Source organism: Poecilia mexicana, unplaced genomic scaffold, assembly GCF_051168715.1.
Source record: "Poecilia mexicana isolate PSO_F unplaced genomic scaffold, ASM5116871v1 scaffold_3, whole genome shotgun sequence".
NCBI lineage: Eukaryota > Metazoa > Chordata > Actinopteri > Cyprinodontiformes > Poeciliidae > Poecilia > Poecilia mexicana.
In genome coordinates, this window is record NW_028263372.1 from 33,107,077 (window position 1) to 33,122,075 (window position 14,999).

At 39.2% G+C, this 14,999-nt stretch overlaps 1 protein-coding gene across 2 annotated transcripts in view; it reads left to right on the top strand.

Annotated features, from left to right (window-relative positions):
- The window catches only part of lrp4 (low density lipoprotein receptor-related protein 4), a 109,313-nt gene that overhangs the window by 36,026 nt on the left and 58,288 nt on the right, over positions 1 to 14,999 (top strand). For both annotated transcript variants that reach the window (XM_088004455.1, XM_088004456.1), the window contains exon 2: positions 12,294 to 12,440. In XM_088004455.1, the coding sequence (XP_087860581.1) occupies positions 12,294 to 12,440 (147 nt within the window). The remainder of the gene's footprint in view (positions 1 to 12,293; positions 12,441 to 14,999) is intronic.

Sequence of the window (14,999 nt, forward strand, 5' to 3'; positions counted from 1 at the left end):
CCCACTATCACTGGAATGCTCCAGGATTTTGTTATGTAGGGGACCAGGGTGGCTGTCTCAGATTTTTATAATTTTACAATGCAAATGTTTTCCTTTTTTTTTTTTTGCTAATGTGTTCTTAGAAAACGTCTATGGCAAGAGTTCTTCTGGTTTTTTTAATTTGACATTAAATAAAATTGCAATTATTCGTCTTGAATTAGGATAGCATTTTTACACATTTATCCAGAGAACCACTGATCAGATTTTAATGACTAGTTTGTGGTCTGACATACTGATTCAGATTTTTCCCTATTCTAATATTGAAAGAAAGAAAGAAACGCTAACCATAAAAGAACAACATTTTCTTTAACTGCTAGATGTAGAAATTTTGAGTAAAACAGAAAATAAAATAGTTACAAGATTATGAATGTGTCGAAGCTGTTCCCTGAACAATCACAAAACTTTGATCAAAAAATTTGAGAATTTGATCTTTTCCATAGGATGGTCTGGTATGTGTGACTAATGTTCAGATGTGCACCAATCTGGCTTTTTCTTGGGAAGTTCTGCTTTCTAGTGGTAGAATAAAAACAACTTTTTATTTTCTTTTTCTTTCTTTTTCTTTCTCTCCCATGACGTTGTGGTGTTTATATCTCTAAAAGAAATCACATTTTTACTAATTCTTTCAGGATTTTAAGATCACAGGTTGTCCATGTTTGAGCTACGACGGAGATTTAGGATCGTACTGAGGAAAAAAAGAAAACAAAAATGAGGTTGCAAGAATAAGCAGTTCAGATATTCATTAGTGCTAGTAGTATTTTTCATAGTTTTTTTTTCTTTTTATTCCACCCCAAGGAGTCCATGTTTTTTTCCGAATTTGCTACGATTACGATGGTTGTAAAAATCTTACTGCCTTTAAATTTTGTTGGATGGCCACATCTTGTTGTTTACTTGTAAGACTTCTACTTCTAAAAGCTTTTCAACACTAATTAGAAATTGGCAGACTTGAGTACGTTTTTACATGTATCTGCTGGTGCCCCCTTTACACAGTTGGGTCATTTTAACTGTTGGCTGCAAGACTGATGTAAAGCAAAACAAAACCAAAAAAAAAAAAAAAATAACGGGTGAATGTTGTGGAACTGGCATTCTCTCTCTTAGACATGTGAAAGTTATAAGCTCAGTTTTTACCCTAAATTCCACATGTTAACAGCATTGGGAGTCCTGTGCTGAACCAGGGAAGACTAAAACTGTGGAGCATGCTGTGTCGGTTAATAACTGGATATTACAGAGCTGGACCCCAGTGCCTGCTCTCCTCATCCAGTCAAAACCCATAAAGTGAGTTACTGCTTGCCCGCATGGAATAATCTCCTCTTATTACACTTATCCCTTCACTGTGGGTTCACCTTCACAGACATGGACTAAATTACACAACTGATACTCTTCAGGCATATGAGACCTGCTCTGGACCACTGTTCCTGTTTTTCTTGAGAATTATGGTATTGGGGGATTACATTATTAGGCTTCGGTTGAACATTTTCGGAAAATGGTTCGACGCACTAGCCATTTTATTAGGTACACCTTGGTAGTCGAGCTGTACTGTATATCACATCACAATTAACAGCAAATTAAATGTGTAGTGTTTCGATCACAGAGCACAATGCTGCTTTTGAATAAAGTATGTGGGGAAGCTACTTGAAGGCAGGATTAAGACAACCTTTTGCCTTTTCCTTGTGTTCTCTAAAGTGACACAAAGCGTAGAAGTCAGCCTGACTCATCAGGCGAGGAAGTAAAACGCCCGCATCAACTGACTTGCATAGGGGCAAGCCTGTTTTGCGGGCCGGAGGAGGGGTGTAGGTACGACAAACATCCAGCAGCAAGATTTAAAAGCCGTGAACAGGATTCAAATTATGTCTTATGAGAAGAGTGAGAAGGCGAGATACTGTTATAGTTTTGAAATCGGTGATACGGGGAAACTTCTGCCAGGTTTTCTGACATTGATACTACATGGCACCTCCTGCCGTCCTGCACCGCTTGCTTTAATTTGAAAACTCAGCTGTGGGGGATATCTCTGTCTCCACGTGGGATTTATGAATTGCCAGAAGGACGCCAAAAAGGGTGTAGGGATCTTAAATAACCAATAGAAATACAACACCTTCCACTCTTGTTGCTACTATTTGAGCTCATTCCAGTTATGTTATCACATTGATTATATTCTCTTTCTACCTACATTTACAAAACAATCAGAGGTTATAGGGACATATTCAGTTATTTGATAGAGTAGTGATAATATTGTAATCCCTTGATTTTCAGTTGCATTCAGAAGTACTACCTAGGCTGGTCATGATGACAAATTTTGTTTGATGATGAATTGTCCCAGAAGTTATTGCGATAAACAATAATATTGTTGTTTTGAGATCATTTTTCAGGTAGTATGATGGTATAATAATAATGCCAGAACACGTTTTCAGGGATCAGTAAACTACATTTTAATGAACATTTAATGTTGGAAATGGGAGTCATTTTAAATATCCAAAATAAACGGAACAACAGAAACAACAAATAAAATCAATTGTGAAGCCACTGCACACAAAATTGTCCTTCAATAAAAAGGGCCGGTTGAGATCAATGTATCAGATTGAAGACTAGTTTTGGTAGAAAAACAGAGGAAAAAAATAGTAAAATGATAAATCATGGAAAAAGAAATTGAGCTTGTTTTAATTTATTTTGTGATTAATTGATTTATTGTTTATTGCAACAGGTCTAGTCCTGCTTCTGTCAAGAATCCTTCACCACATTTATTGTATTATCAACTGTTAAATGAAAACATAGTTAAAAAAAATAATTTGAATTATTTATAATCTTAAAAAATGAACTTGACATCAGCCCAAAACTGACACGAGCAACTTGAAAGCTGCGTCTGATCTGGATGTGAGCTGTTCTGTGAATGAAAACACTAAGCTGTGGAAGCTTTGGCCCCAAACGGAGGCCTCGGCTGGTGGAATTTGGGGTTTAAATCCAGGATGGTGAAAAGTTGTATGCGCATGTATTTGCTTGTGTGTGTGTGTTGGGGAGTCGATTGGCCAAAGAGTCAATCTGTGGATTAGAGAGAGCTCGGACACCAAGTGCTCACTCAGCACATTGTGCAGCAAGTCTAATGTTCACAGCCAGAGGCAGAGCTCAGAGCTCTGCTGTGTTTACATTGTGGGGTTTGACGCATGCATGCATGCACCCTCTTGCACACAGACACCCACCCACACACATAAACAATCCCATACGCACCAAAACCAATACATGGATTTATGCTCCAAATGTCTCAGGTTCCTCTCAAATCTGCAGTGACACTTCATCAGTAAATTTGGAGGATATGTAAAGAGTTCTGTTAAAATTTCAATGCTTAGCTGTTGTCTGTTAGTGTTCCAATACTCTGCCGTTTTTTTACCCCCCCAGAAGCAGCCTCTTCATCTCAGTGGTTCATATAAAGTGCCTCTTTGCCCACCCAACACAACTCTGATTCCTTTCTGAACATTTCCTTTCTCACTCACTCTCCATAGAACCACCACTACCACTCTCCCACTCTGGCTTATGACTCTTCATCTTTCTTGCCTGTGTTGAACCGTCATTATCTGCATCACAACTGGCCAACCAGCCTTTCCTTTGATCAACTTCCAGCCTTGCTCTGGGAGCACAAATGGAAGCAGTTATGATGCATCTATTTTGTGCGTTTTTGCCCTTTAGATTATAAATGCATAGTATTTATTGTGTCATTCAAGTTGGGCATATTACATAGAGGCACACATGGAAGTCCCAGAGCCACAAAAGTACAGTGGGCAGCTGCCAGAGTCGTCACAAAAGGCTGACGGCAGAGGAAAATAAAACGTTTTAGTGGTGCATGTTTGCACCTCTCCCGCCTTCACCCCCCCTTGTATAAACATTTCGGAAAGCTGCAAGTTTGAGAGTTGTACTTTTTTTTCTCCCTCTTGTGTATTTCTGTTCTGGTTGCCGATCCACATGCTTGTCCAGCAGCCATTCAGTCAACTCGGGCCAACTTAGTGCTATCTTTGAAGTGACTTCAGAGGGACGGCGGGTCTGGCCATGGACAACAAAGTGTGTGTGTGTATGAATGTTAACTTGTATACAACTCCTGTTTATTGGTCTTTAATTTATAACCCTCAGCAGCAAGATAATGATACATCGCCATGTGCGTAATTATGTTCTTTTGGTTTATTTTGAGTGAATAAAAAAGCATCTGCTCTCAGGCCTCCGGCTTGGACTTGGGTTAATAGGCACTGATCTGTTTAAAGGTGTTTGTCATTACTTGAGTTAATCAAGCAATGTGAATCGGTTTTCATTGTGGTTAAAGAAGTGTTGCTATGCTCTGGCCTTAAAAAGCAAGCCAGCAACACACACACACATGCACACACACACGGTCATGTTCTCTTGCTGAGTTATGTTGTTAGGAAGTGATTGAGTCCTGCAGTGCGATAAGGCTGAAGTTTTAATGAAAGTCTGAGATGAGCAGGCGTGAAAAGAACCCTGCTGCTGGATCGACTCCTTCAAATATCGGACGCTGGTGTGTTTGCGTGCGCGTGTGTGTGTGTGTACACAACGGAGCACACCAGGAGGGAGGAGGTTGTCATGGCAAGGCAGCAATGGAATTTTTTTTACAGTCTTTTGAAGATTTGGTATCAACTCTAAACTCATTTGACTGGTTCTTTGTTTATGTGCTCTTTAAAGTTTTAAGTTTTTTTTTTTTTCTGTTCAAAGTCGTGTCTTCTATTTTTTTATTATTTTTTTTTCCTTCAGTGGACCTCAACATGTGTCACTGTGGTTTCTGGCTCATCACATCAGGGTGGCTTAACCTTCACTGGCTAAATTAATAGGTGGAGATGAGCCGGCGCAGAAGAGGGGGACTGGCAGGAAGGATGAGCTGTTTAGCTCCTAAGTGTGTTAGGCTGACCTAACACACTTTGATGTTAGGTCAGCCTAACCTGCAGACATCGCAACCACAAGGAATTTAGTTACTGGAAAATGTGGGTGTCGGAATCAGCTTGCAGGTGTTATAATGAGCAATACCCTGGGTCTGCATAATAAGTGAAGAACTAAAAGCGGTTTTCTATTCTGCCACATTTATTTAAAACCTAATGGTTACAAATGCTTTTAGAACTACTACTATGTTCTTATAAAACATGTCCATGTACTTTTACTCATTTGTATAGACGAATAAATGCTTAAGAGCTGTTTTATACTGCTGACTTGGCTTGGGCCAAAATTAGATGATCACACTTTTAATTTTGAGTTTCACAGCAAGTTTAAGCCAAGAATGTGTAACTTGATTTAATTTTTAATTTAAAATAGAGAAGAAAAACGAGTATTTTCAGGTTTCATAGCATGACCATCCATGTTTGTGTGAACGTACAAACATGGATGTACGTTCAGTTTAGAAAGTCACATTTCTAAATTGTGAAATTTGACTTTGTTAGCTTGGGAAAAGTGTTGTAGCATTATCTTAGCCAATTAACCAGCAGTATGCAGCAGCAGGTGGGGGAGGGGCATCACTGTGATGCTCTATGGCAGCAGGAGAATGATAATGATATGATGGGATGCTTTAGCTGATCTTGAAGCATACACTTCTTAATATCTTAGTTGATACAGATATCTAGGTTGTGCATACTCTGAACAACTGTTTCCAAAAAAACAAAAAACAAACAAATTTGGTTTCTGGAAAGCCCCTCAAAGAGCAAAGCAGATCTGAACAGATGAATAAACATCACGTTTATTTGCCTTTGGTGGAAGAAGTAGAGCTCAAAACAATCAATTCCTCATCTTCACGTTCATTTATTCCACATTACCACTGTCTCAGAACATCTTTTTTTTTTTCAAAAATAATTTTAGACAACCAGTTGTACAGTTCTAAATTAGATGTTTCTCCCAAAGTAAACATTCTACTTAACACTGAGCAAACTTCAACACCTGTAAGAGGCATATGGTTTGTATCGGGTCATTCCCGGTGCTGTTTCATTTCTTCTGCTTTGCTGTGATTTCCGTTGCTTGATTCTTATGAAACCTACAAACGAAATGCTTTGTTTCTTTGAGGTGCCTGTGATGTCTTGCAAAATCTATTCTTAAAAAACTGACAATGAAAATCTTGTGTGAATCCTGTCATTGGTATCTGGCTGAGAAATCTGAAACACAGAATTTCACAGGCTCATTATGGTTTGTGAGTGACGGTTACTGCAGGTGAGCAGCCTTCCTGTAGACGTGCTCGGCCATCCGCCGCACTTTGCCAGCACACTCACGCTGCGATAAGTGACGAATGTTGAACACTGTTGGCCGACAGAGACGCGGGACGCCGGTTGTGTCCATTCTCGGTGTGCAGTGCTGCGCAACGCTGTGCTGTGAGGCTGAATGCAGCAGGTTGGGGACAGTGAGGGCCAAGCAGTTCCTGACACGCTGAGATGCAGCTGTCTCTCTCTGAAGCTACGCCTTTACAGCTCAATACCAGCAGAGGATGGAGGACAGACAAAAGGGTTGACTCATTCCTTCTGTGCTCCTGTCATTGCCTTCTCATTGTCCCCGATGCTGAAATTTCCCTCTTATCACCTTTTTACAGCAGTCTTCTGACACGCTGTCGGGGAGACGCAGCGCCGACCCTCCAGGTAGTCTCACGGGAGGTCCATGCCTAATTAACTGGCAGCCTTTTGACATCATTTAAAGCGTGTGGCCACCCGCTCTCTGGGCTGGGTTACCATTGTGTTTTTTGGCCTCCTTGCTCCCTCCTCAACTCTTAACACTTATTATTTAACCATTTAGCCAGAGCAAATAAAGAAATGCTGGAACAGACCTTGAATAGCATTTGGTTAGCTCTCCTACGTCGTGGCAGCTCCAGGCTGGTCTCAGTCAAAGAACTCTGGCTCTTCCTGTCAGTGGGTCAGGTTTAAGTGTGATGTCAGTTTGGGTTTGTGGGTTCATCTTTTGCATTAACCTTTGGGAGACCACCTGTCTTGTTTCACACCAGGCCTGGTCGGACAGTTTAGGGTGTTGAGAAGGAGAAGTGAGTGATCATTGGTGGTCTGTGCTTTCTTTTTCACCTCTGGATGCTGTCTTGAACTTAAAGCGTGACTCTGCACACAGCAGATGGAGACACACCAAGTCTCAAACATGCAAGCTCACTCTTATGTGTTTTTTGATTCAGTGAGTGTTGGCAAATTACTGTAAGTGAGCATTGGGCCTTACTGTCCAGCTGTTGGGCTCTGCAGAGGAGGGATTTAGAGAAATTAGTGTAATATCACTGGGGTTGCTGTGAGCTCACCTCCTTGGTGCTTATTTCTTTTTGACAACAAATGTTCTCAGTCAGCATTTTTCTAAATTGCTTGGCATTTAGGTGGCATAATGTTACACACTAGTAAAAAAATAAAATAAAATAAAAAAAAAAAATCCTCTGGTGATTTAAAATCAAACAAAATCTATTTAATTCCTGAAATCAAATGAATTTTAGTATTGAACAAAAATAGCCACTCAAAACAGAAAGCATTTTTTCAAAGATTTTCTTTTACTTTTTTTTCTTTTTTTTGCTAAAGGGAAACTATCCATTCAAACCAACTTGGCACATATTTGCCACAATTGCTGCATAAATCAATTGCCATGATTTATGTAACTTTTGGTTAAATTTTTAGCCACAGAAATGCTTGATTATAGTCAGATGTGTAGAATGAAGAACCCCCTTTAATAGAACCTGTCTGACACGATAACGTGGGATAAAACATTAATGAAGAACATCAGAAAATAATGAGAAACAAATTCATTCAATATAATTAAGAAATTATGAATTTCTGCCATAACATCCTGAAGAACAGTATCTGGTTATTACTTTATGAGGATTATTAATTTCCATAAAACACCAGCAAGTCCACCTCTAAATTGCTCAAGCAACCCTCAAAAACAATGTGCAGGTTTGGAGAGGACCAGGATGAGTCTGAACATAACCTGATTGAGATGCTGTGACTTGCCCTTAATTAGACAATTTATGCTCCATAACCTTCAAAAATGGCTGATTTGAGTAATTCTGCAAAGTCGAACAGCATTCCTTCACGAAAAGGCAAAATATTTGTTGGTAATTGCCACGAATGCTTGATGGCAGTTAGTGCTGCCAAGCTTTGCACAGCCACTTACAGAATTAGATTTAGGGAGCAAGTTTTTTATTGTGCCAGGTTGGTTTATTTAGTCTGCTACCCTTTATAATGACTTAACTTGAAAGATGCATTTGTATTGACTCAGACTGTCTGATATTGAAACTTGTTCAATGATCTGGACCATGTAAGAAGAACAAAAAGGTAAAAATGAAATAATTTCATAAGAGGAATTGTTTTTCTTGGCACCCTTTTGAAACTGGACAAGGAAAAAACACAACTTCAAAAAGATACAATGTTGATACCGTACCTTGGGCCTTTGTCTCTGATTCTTACTTTCAGTTCTCCCAGCTCACCTTCTTTTGTTAAAAGAAAATCCAAACATCGCATCAGTGAACAGCTGAGGCAATTCTTCTGTTCATGCTTCACGTGAACGGGCTTTTGATATTTCGATAGTTTGTTGCTAGACCTGTATTTACAGCACAAAGTGACCTACTGTGTCTACGAAAAAAGCCTTGCTTGTGATCTGTTATCTTTGTGACACATCAGAGCCTTGTCACGCTGGCGCTCTCCAAAGGCGCTGGGCTGCCGGGTCTGGCTGCTGCAGAGTCTGTGTGTCTGCAGCCTTGCGTAACAATCTATTGCGTGCTGATGATCTTCCCTTTGCTTTCTCAGTAGTTGTTTTTTTTTTTTTTTTGTTATTGTTAATAAAGATAAAGGTATGTCTGTCTGGTTTGGGCATACATTTATACTTTACTAAACTAATGTCTGTTTTTGTTTGCTGTGTTAATTTTCTTCTCCCATTATCGGTCTTGGCAGATAATATTCCGGTCCTTTTAGAATTTTTTGATTTCTAATTGTATTACTTGTAATTATTTCTAATAAAGTGTCAAGACCAAACCGTGGTGTCACAGTCTGTCATTTTGCCACTTTTCTTTTCTTTTGCAACTTTCATTTTTTTTTATATTTTTCACAGTCAGAATGTGAGCAGAACGTTCTGGCTCAGCTGCCAGCTGTCTGATTGACCTTTTCGGCAGACACTGTTGCAGTAATCAGTTTGACTAAAGATAAACGCATGGATTAGTTCCTCAAGACCTTCTTTGGGACATTAGTCCTTTAAACCTGGAAATGTTGGTCAGGTGATAGAAGACCGACTTTGAAATTGCATTTATGTGTTTCTGAAGCATTGTGGTTCTTCCACAGGCTGCTTTTATGCGGATGTCGTTGAACATTTGATGATTTGATTTAGAAGTTCTTCTATCGGTAGTCCTTTAAATTCTGACATTGTGATCAGAGCCTAAAAAAATTGGATTGAATCACCTCTGATTTTTTTCTGATGCTTTTGTGCTTGTGACTCGTCTGTTAGTTGTGTTGTTTTTTTGTTTTTTTTTTACTTTTAAGAATCATTAACACCAACTCCCACTATAGCTGTGGGGAAAACCAGTGCTTCATCCTTCAATTTTCTCTGTTGAAAATGTTTAGTTTTCCCTCTGGCAGGTGGCATCCTGTAGTAACGCCACAATGATTCCAGCTGCCTGTGCAGATTGAGGGAACACAGTTTCATCCATACTGCTTTAGAATAATTAATGTACGTTTTTTGCATGGTGTGGTTGGTGGCTTCCTGCTGGGCTCTGTAGGTTTCTTTGGTTCTGGTCAGACCTAGTGACCTCTGCTTTTTAAAGCATGTCTGACAAATGCAAGTCCTGTGATGTGGCTTCATGTTGACAAGACTTCTGCTCCATCTCACAGACTCTAATTTAGCGCTATGAAACCCACACGCATCTGACTGAAACGCACATTAGCTCAACGTTACAAATTGAGCAGAGCTTACTACTCTACGGTCTAAGCTAAACAGGCTGTGCTGACAAATGCCAAAAACTTGTTGGAGACGTTAGTGCTGTCTCTCAGTCCTCTGTTGTCTCTCACGAGGTAGACGCCACGGCCCGAGGGTCGGAGACTTGAGGAATTACAGACTGTGCTAGAAAATTAGAAAGACAAGTTTAAAGACAGGAAGACTCGGATGACGCCATCCCCGTTTCACTCCCATTAGTGGGGAACTCTGGAAACAAGGGGACGGGCAGAGGGGGGAGTGGAGAAAAGAAGGGAGGCAACTTAAGGGGTGGGGGGCAAATGTGAAGAAAGGATGGTGGAAAGAGGAGAAAGAGACGGAGAGAGGGAAATGAATAGAAAGAGGCCATTAATTTAGTGCTGTGGGAGGGATCTGAAGCTTACTGAGCTCTCCCTGCCAGGCCCTCCTGGGTTGACTGATGCCTTTGTGAAGAGGCCAGGAACCACACACGCACACACACACACGCAGACACACACACACAGACACACACACATGCTCCAAGAACTTTGGGTTGTGGCCGGCCAGTTTCAGCTAAACTGACACTCAAACACACACAGATGGTCATTAATGGACTTCAAAGTGAGAGCAAAACGGGGAAACTTTTATTTGTTCCATCTCATGGTCTAGCATCGCTGTGATGTGTGTGATGATGTGGTGTTTTTTTTTTTTGTTGTTGTTGTTTTTGTTGCTGTGGCTAAGTGTTGGAGAACCATTGGTGCGCATTTGGCTTTTTGATCATTTCGGGGGAAGCTGTTCAATTTCTGCACATACAAAACTGGTATACCATAGAATGTTTATTGCTTAATACACAATTGCTGTTTTTTTTCTTTTTTTTAGAGATTTTCTGCACATGGAAATGGTGGATGCACCGAATTTGAGAGATTTTTCAGGATTTTTCACTCTTTGCTTTTGACAAATGCAGTCCTATTGACAAACTAAACATAAAATCTCAAGCATTAAAACTTAAAATATATCTAAAACTAGATTACCTATGCACACTAGAAAGAACTTTTAAGTTTTAAGCTTTGTTTTACTCATTGATCACTTATATTCATTGATCATTTATTGGTCATGTCAGTGATTTGTAGTCTGATTTAGTTTATAAATTTGCAACACTCAAAGCTCATTAATAATTGTCACTTATGTGACAGAAAAACATTTCTGTTTTTGTTTTGCAATGATTAAGCTTAAGATGAGGAAAAAAGTCTGTAAATCACAAAGTGCTGCTTTTCATCTTGTCTCATAAGGCACATCATCTGGAAAAGCATCTGTAGCATCCACGTGTATTGTCACATTGTTTGTCACAGTGCTGACAGTTAATTCATGTGGTGTCTGTCAGTTATTTTTTTCTGCAGTGTTGCGTAGCAGATCAGTGGAAGCTTCCTTCTGCTTTAGTGTCGTTGGCCAATGCTTCTAAAAGTTTGTATCCTCAACTGTCTGTATCGACAAGGCAACTCAAGAACATCCTTATCTTCAAAATAAGAGTTTCAACAGACTGTCAAGTGTGAAGCATCACTGTCTTGGTCAGAGCTTGTATTGACAGAGTGTCCACCTGTTTTTATCATGATGTCACATCCTGACTGTGATTGGATAGTTAGGATTCAATCACAGTTGGATTGAATTGTGGGACAGACTGACAAATATTATGTTTTTGTTTTTTTTTAATATTGCAAGATCTCTGGTTACAATGCCTCATTACACCTCTAATTCAAATAAAACCAAACTCTCTTCCTTTACACTTATGTTGAAGACTTAAGTGTTAACATTTAATACTTACATTTAATACTTATGGTGAGGCTCCCTGAAAAGCAACACACTCTAAAAGCACTTCTTTACCAACATAAATCTAATTTTATATATTTGATTTAGTTATTTCTTTATGACAGATAAATTAATTAAAGCAAGAAATTGTTGCTCATCTGTCCATTTACCAGATAAGGTCTTGCACCTTTGCAGAAATATCTGCAAGAGAAATGTTTTTTTGCTAGAAAGCATCAATTCATAAAAACACCTGTGATTTTCTTCAGGAATTTCTGAATGCAGATGTCATAAATCAGGATGTTATGAACCTCTGCAGAGTTATTAAATTGTTTACTGCTTGAGATATAAACATGTCGTATGGGGAGAGAAGGGTAAAAATCAATTTTTACAATCTTGAGATTTACTGCCATCTTGTAACTTTAAACATCTTTGACGTCTGATGCTTTCTGCAACTCCTTTGTTTCATGCATTAAGGTTTGTAGAGCAGAGTCAAACTGTTTAGAAATGATGACTAAAGCAAACAGTTCATATCTCCAGTTCATGTCACATGAACTGTAACCTTTATTTCTGGTCTTTTGCAGGTGTTCAGGGCAGTGCTGACTGTTCGTGCGGGAGGAACCACTTCACGTGTGCGGTCAGCGCGTTCGGGGAGTGTACCTGCATTCCGGCCCAGTGGCAGTGTGATGGAGACAATGATTGCGGGGACCACAGCGACGAGGATGGATGCAGTGAGTTTTTGCTTGTGGTCGAACATTTTCTTCTAAATGGGTTCAACTTAAGTCTTGGTGTACACCTAATTTCCTCTTTCCTTCCTCTCTCATGTCTGCTTTTTCACTCTGTGAGCTTTATTTTGGGGAGTGTCATTTATGTCCTGTATGAACATCTGCTGCCACAAGACTCTGTCCAACTGGCTCAATGTTACATTACTGTGTAAAATACATGTTCATAACACTTGGAATGTCTTGGCCAACAATTATTGCTCTCCAAACAGTCCTTTATGATGTGACTATTGCACACAATAATCTTACAATGATGATGTATTTGCAATATTCTGGGCTCTCTCTCTCTCTCTCTCTCTCTCTCTCTCTCTCTCTCTCTCTCTCTTTCTCTCTCTCTCTCTCTCTTGCAGCCGTTGCTGCAGCACTCTCAGCATAAAATATCAAAATAGGACAAGGTGATTATATATTGGACTGAAATGCAACAAAAATCAGATTAATTGGTGTTGGCTCGTTTTATTCTGTTAAAATGAAGTCTGTGTTTATTTTGATCATCTTTAGAACAGAACGTACAGGACGTTTTGACAAAATATTGGACAGATACTTCATAGATGGATCAGTTTGTCCTGTTTGTTTTTTGGCAGATCAGTTGCTTAGTGGCACATTCCCAGTGTAATTTTGTCAGAAACAAAGAGATGAAACTATTTTTTCCAGATCATTTTACTGGTAGGAATGTTGTACACCACAAATCTGGAACTAGTTGTCACAGTTGTGGTTTCTAGGTGCTAAATTGAAGCTTCCTTTCTTGTATTGTTTCTGCATTTTTTCCCCCACCCTAAACCCAGATCCCCATGTTTTTAGTCCAACTGTTAGAAACGCAAAAACTCCAGCTCATTGTTTTTTTGTAACAAATGCTCTGAATATCTGCATATTAAAGTGCATGTGGAAGATTTTGTCAAAATAAATCAGAAATGTTCTGAGGAAGTAAACATGATCAAAGCTTTTTAGATTATTGTTTGTTACCAGGCAAATTTTGATGCAAATAAACAATAAAAGAATACAATGGAAATGGTAGGAACCCCAGTACTGTTTTTAATCCTAAATTCACTTGAGATATTTGGTAGAATTTTAAATTAAATTTGAAATATTTACGACACGACCTGCGGTTTTCTTTGGAACATTATGTACTGGGCCCTTGAGCAAGGCATTAAACTACCTCAAGACTGCCTAGACTTGGCTATTCTTGGCAACTGACTGACTTTTTAAACTTGCTGTGGATATGAAAATGTGCTCAGTCGTTTCTTTTTTTGTTTTTTTACATAGTTTTAAAAAAACAAAACAAAACAACATTAACAAAAATATGGAAATTGACCTGATATTGATCCAATCTCTCCCCAGTAAAACACTGAATGGCTGACTGGTTTGGAAGGTACGATTTCTAAGGGAGATTGTGTATGCACCAAACGCACACAAACAAATGCTTGAGTGACTTCTGGCACCAGATAAATTTTGGCTGGAGGGGAGTCTTGGCAGCGGAGGCAGACATGAGTATTTTCTTGCAGAGCATGTCAGTTTGTCAAGTGGAGGAGATCTTCGGTGCTCTTCTTTTGCTCTTCTGTGTATCGATGGGAAACGTCGATGCAGGGGCCTTTTTTGTTCTCGCCGCTGCTCGCTCTTTGAGCAGACGGGTAGATTCTGCCCTTTTTTGTTGGGCACTTCCTCATCCTCTTTCAGAGGTTTGCGGATCAGTATTCACTCTCCATCACTCTTCTTCTGTCATATTAAGCTTGTTAGGATTTAGCAGAGGGAATGCTAAGTGTTATTGATTTCTGGCCAGTTGAATGTTTAGTGAGTCCGATTGCCACGTATTGATTTGCAGTGCGTTACTTATTTAAAGAGACACATGGAAGCAGCTGACAGATATCGGGTCATCTACCCAGACCTTCCTAATCCATTAGTACTGTAAGATCGATTCCCTGCTTTATCGCTCTGTGGTCGGACGATCACTCGCTTGGACGACTCCAGTCAATCTTGTAACAGCAGCCCTCATGTCGAAGGCATTCATTCTGTTTCTCAGTAATGCTGTTTGATCACAGCAGTATACCCATCAGCATTTATTACATTCATTGTTACAGTTGTAAAACTGAAAAAAAAAAAAAAATCTTCAGCAAGTTATGCTTGCCAACAAACAATTGAAGAAATTAGTGATGACTCCTTTGAGTCTAATGTGTATATATATTTTTTTTTTCATGAACAAAATCTTGAGCTCGTTTAGACTGGGACCATTAGTAGTTTCCATTTTAATGCTCAATTTACTCAGTAAAACTATTAAACATTCTTCTCTTATTGGCTTTCAGGTGTTCTTTTTTTCTTGTTAAGTAGATTGTGAGTATTGGAGGGTTCTTGGCTTTGAACGCAACATTTGTTAAGGATTAATTTGAAGTGAATGAAGTGATTTAAAGTTTGCTTTACTCCAAACTTAGGGAACTGGGGATAAAAAAAGAAATGAGATAGAACCTTCAAAAGACCAAAACTTTGACATGCCAACAAACAACAAAGACAAAAGTAGAA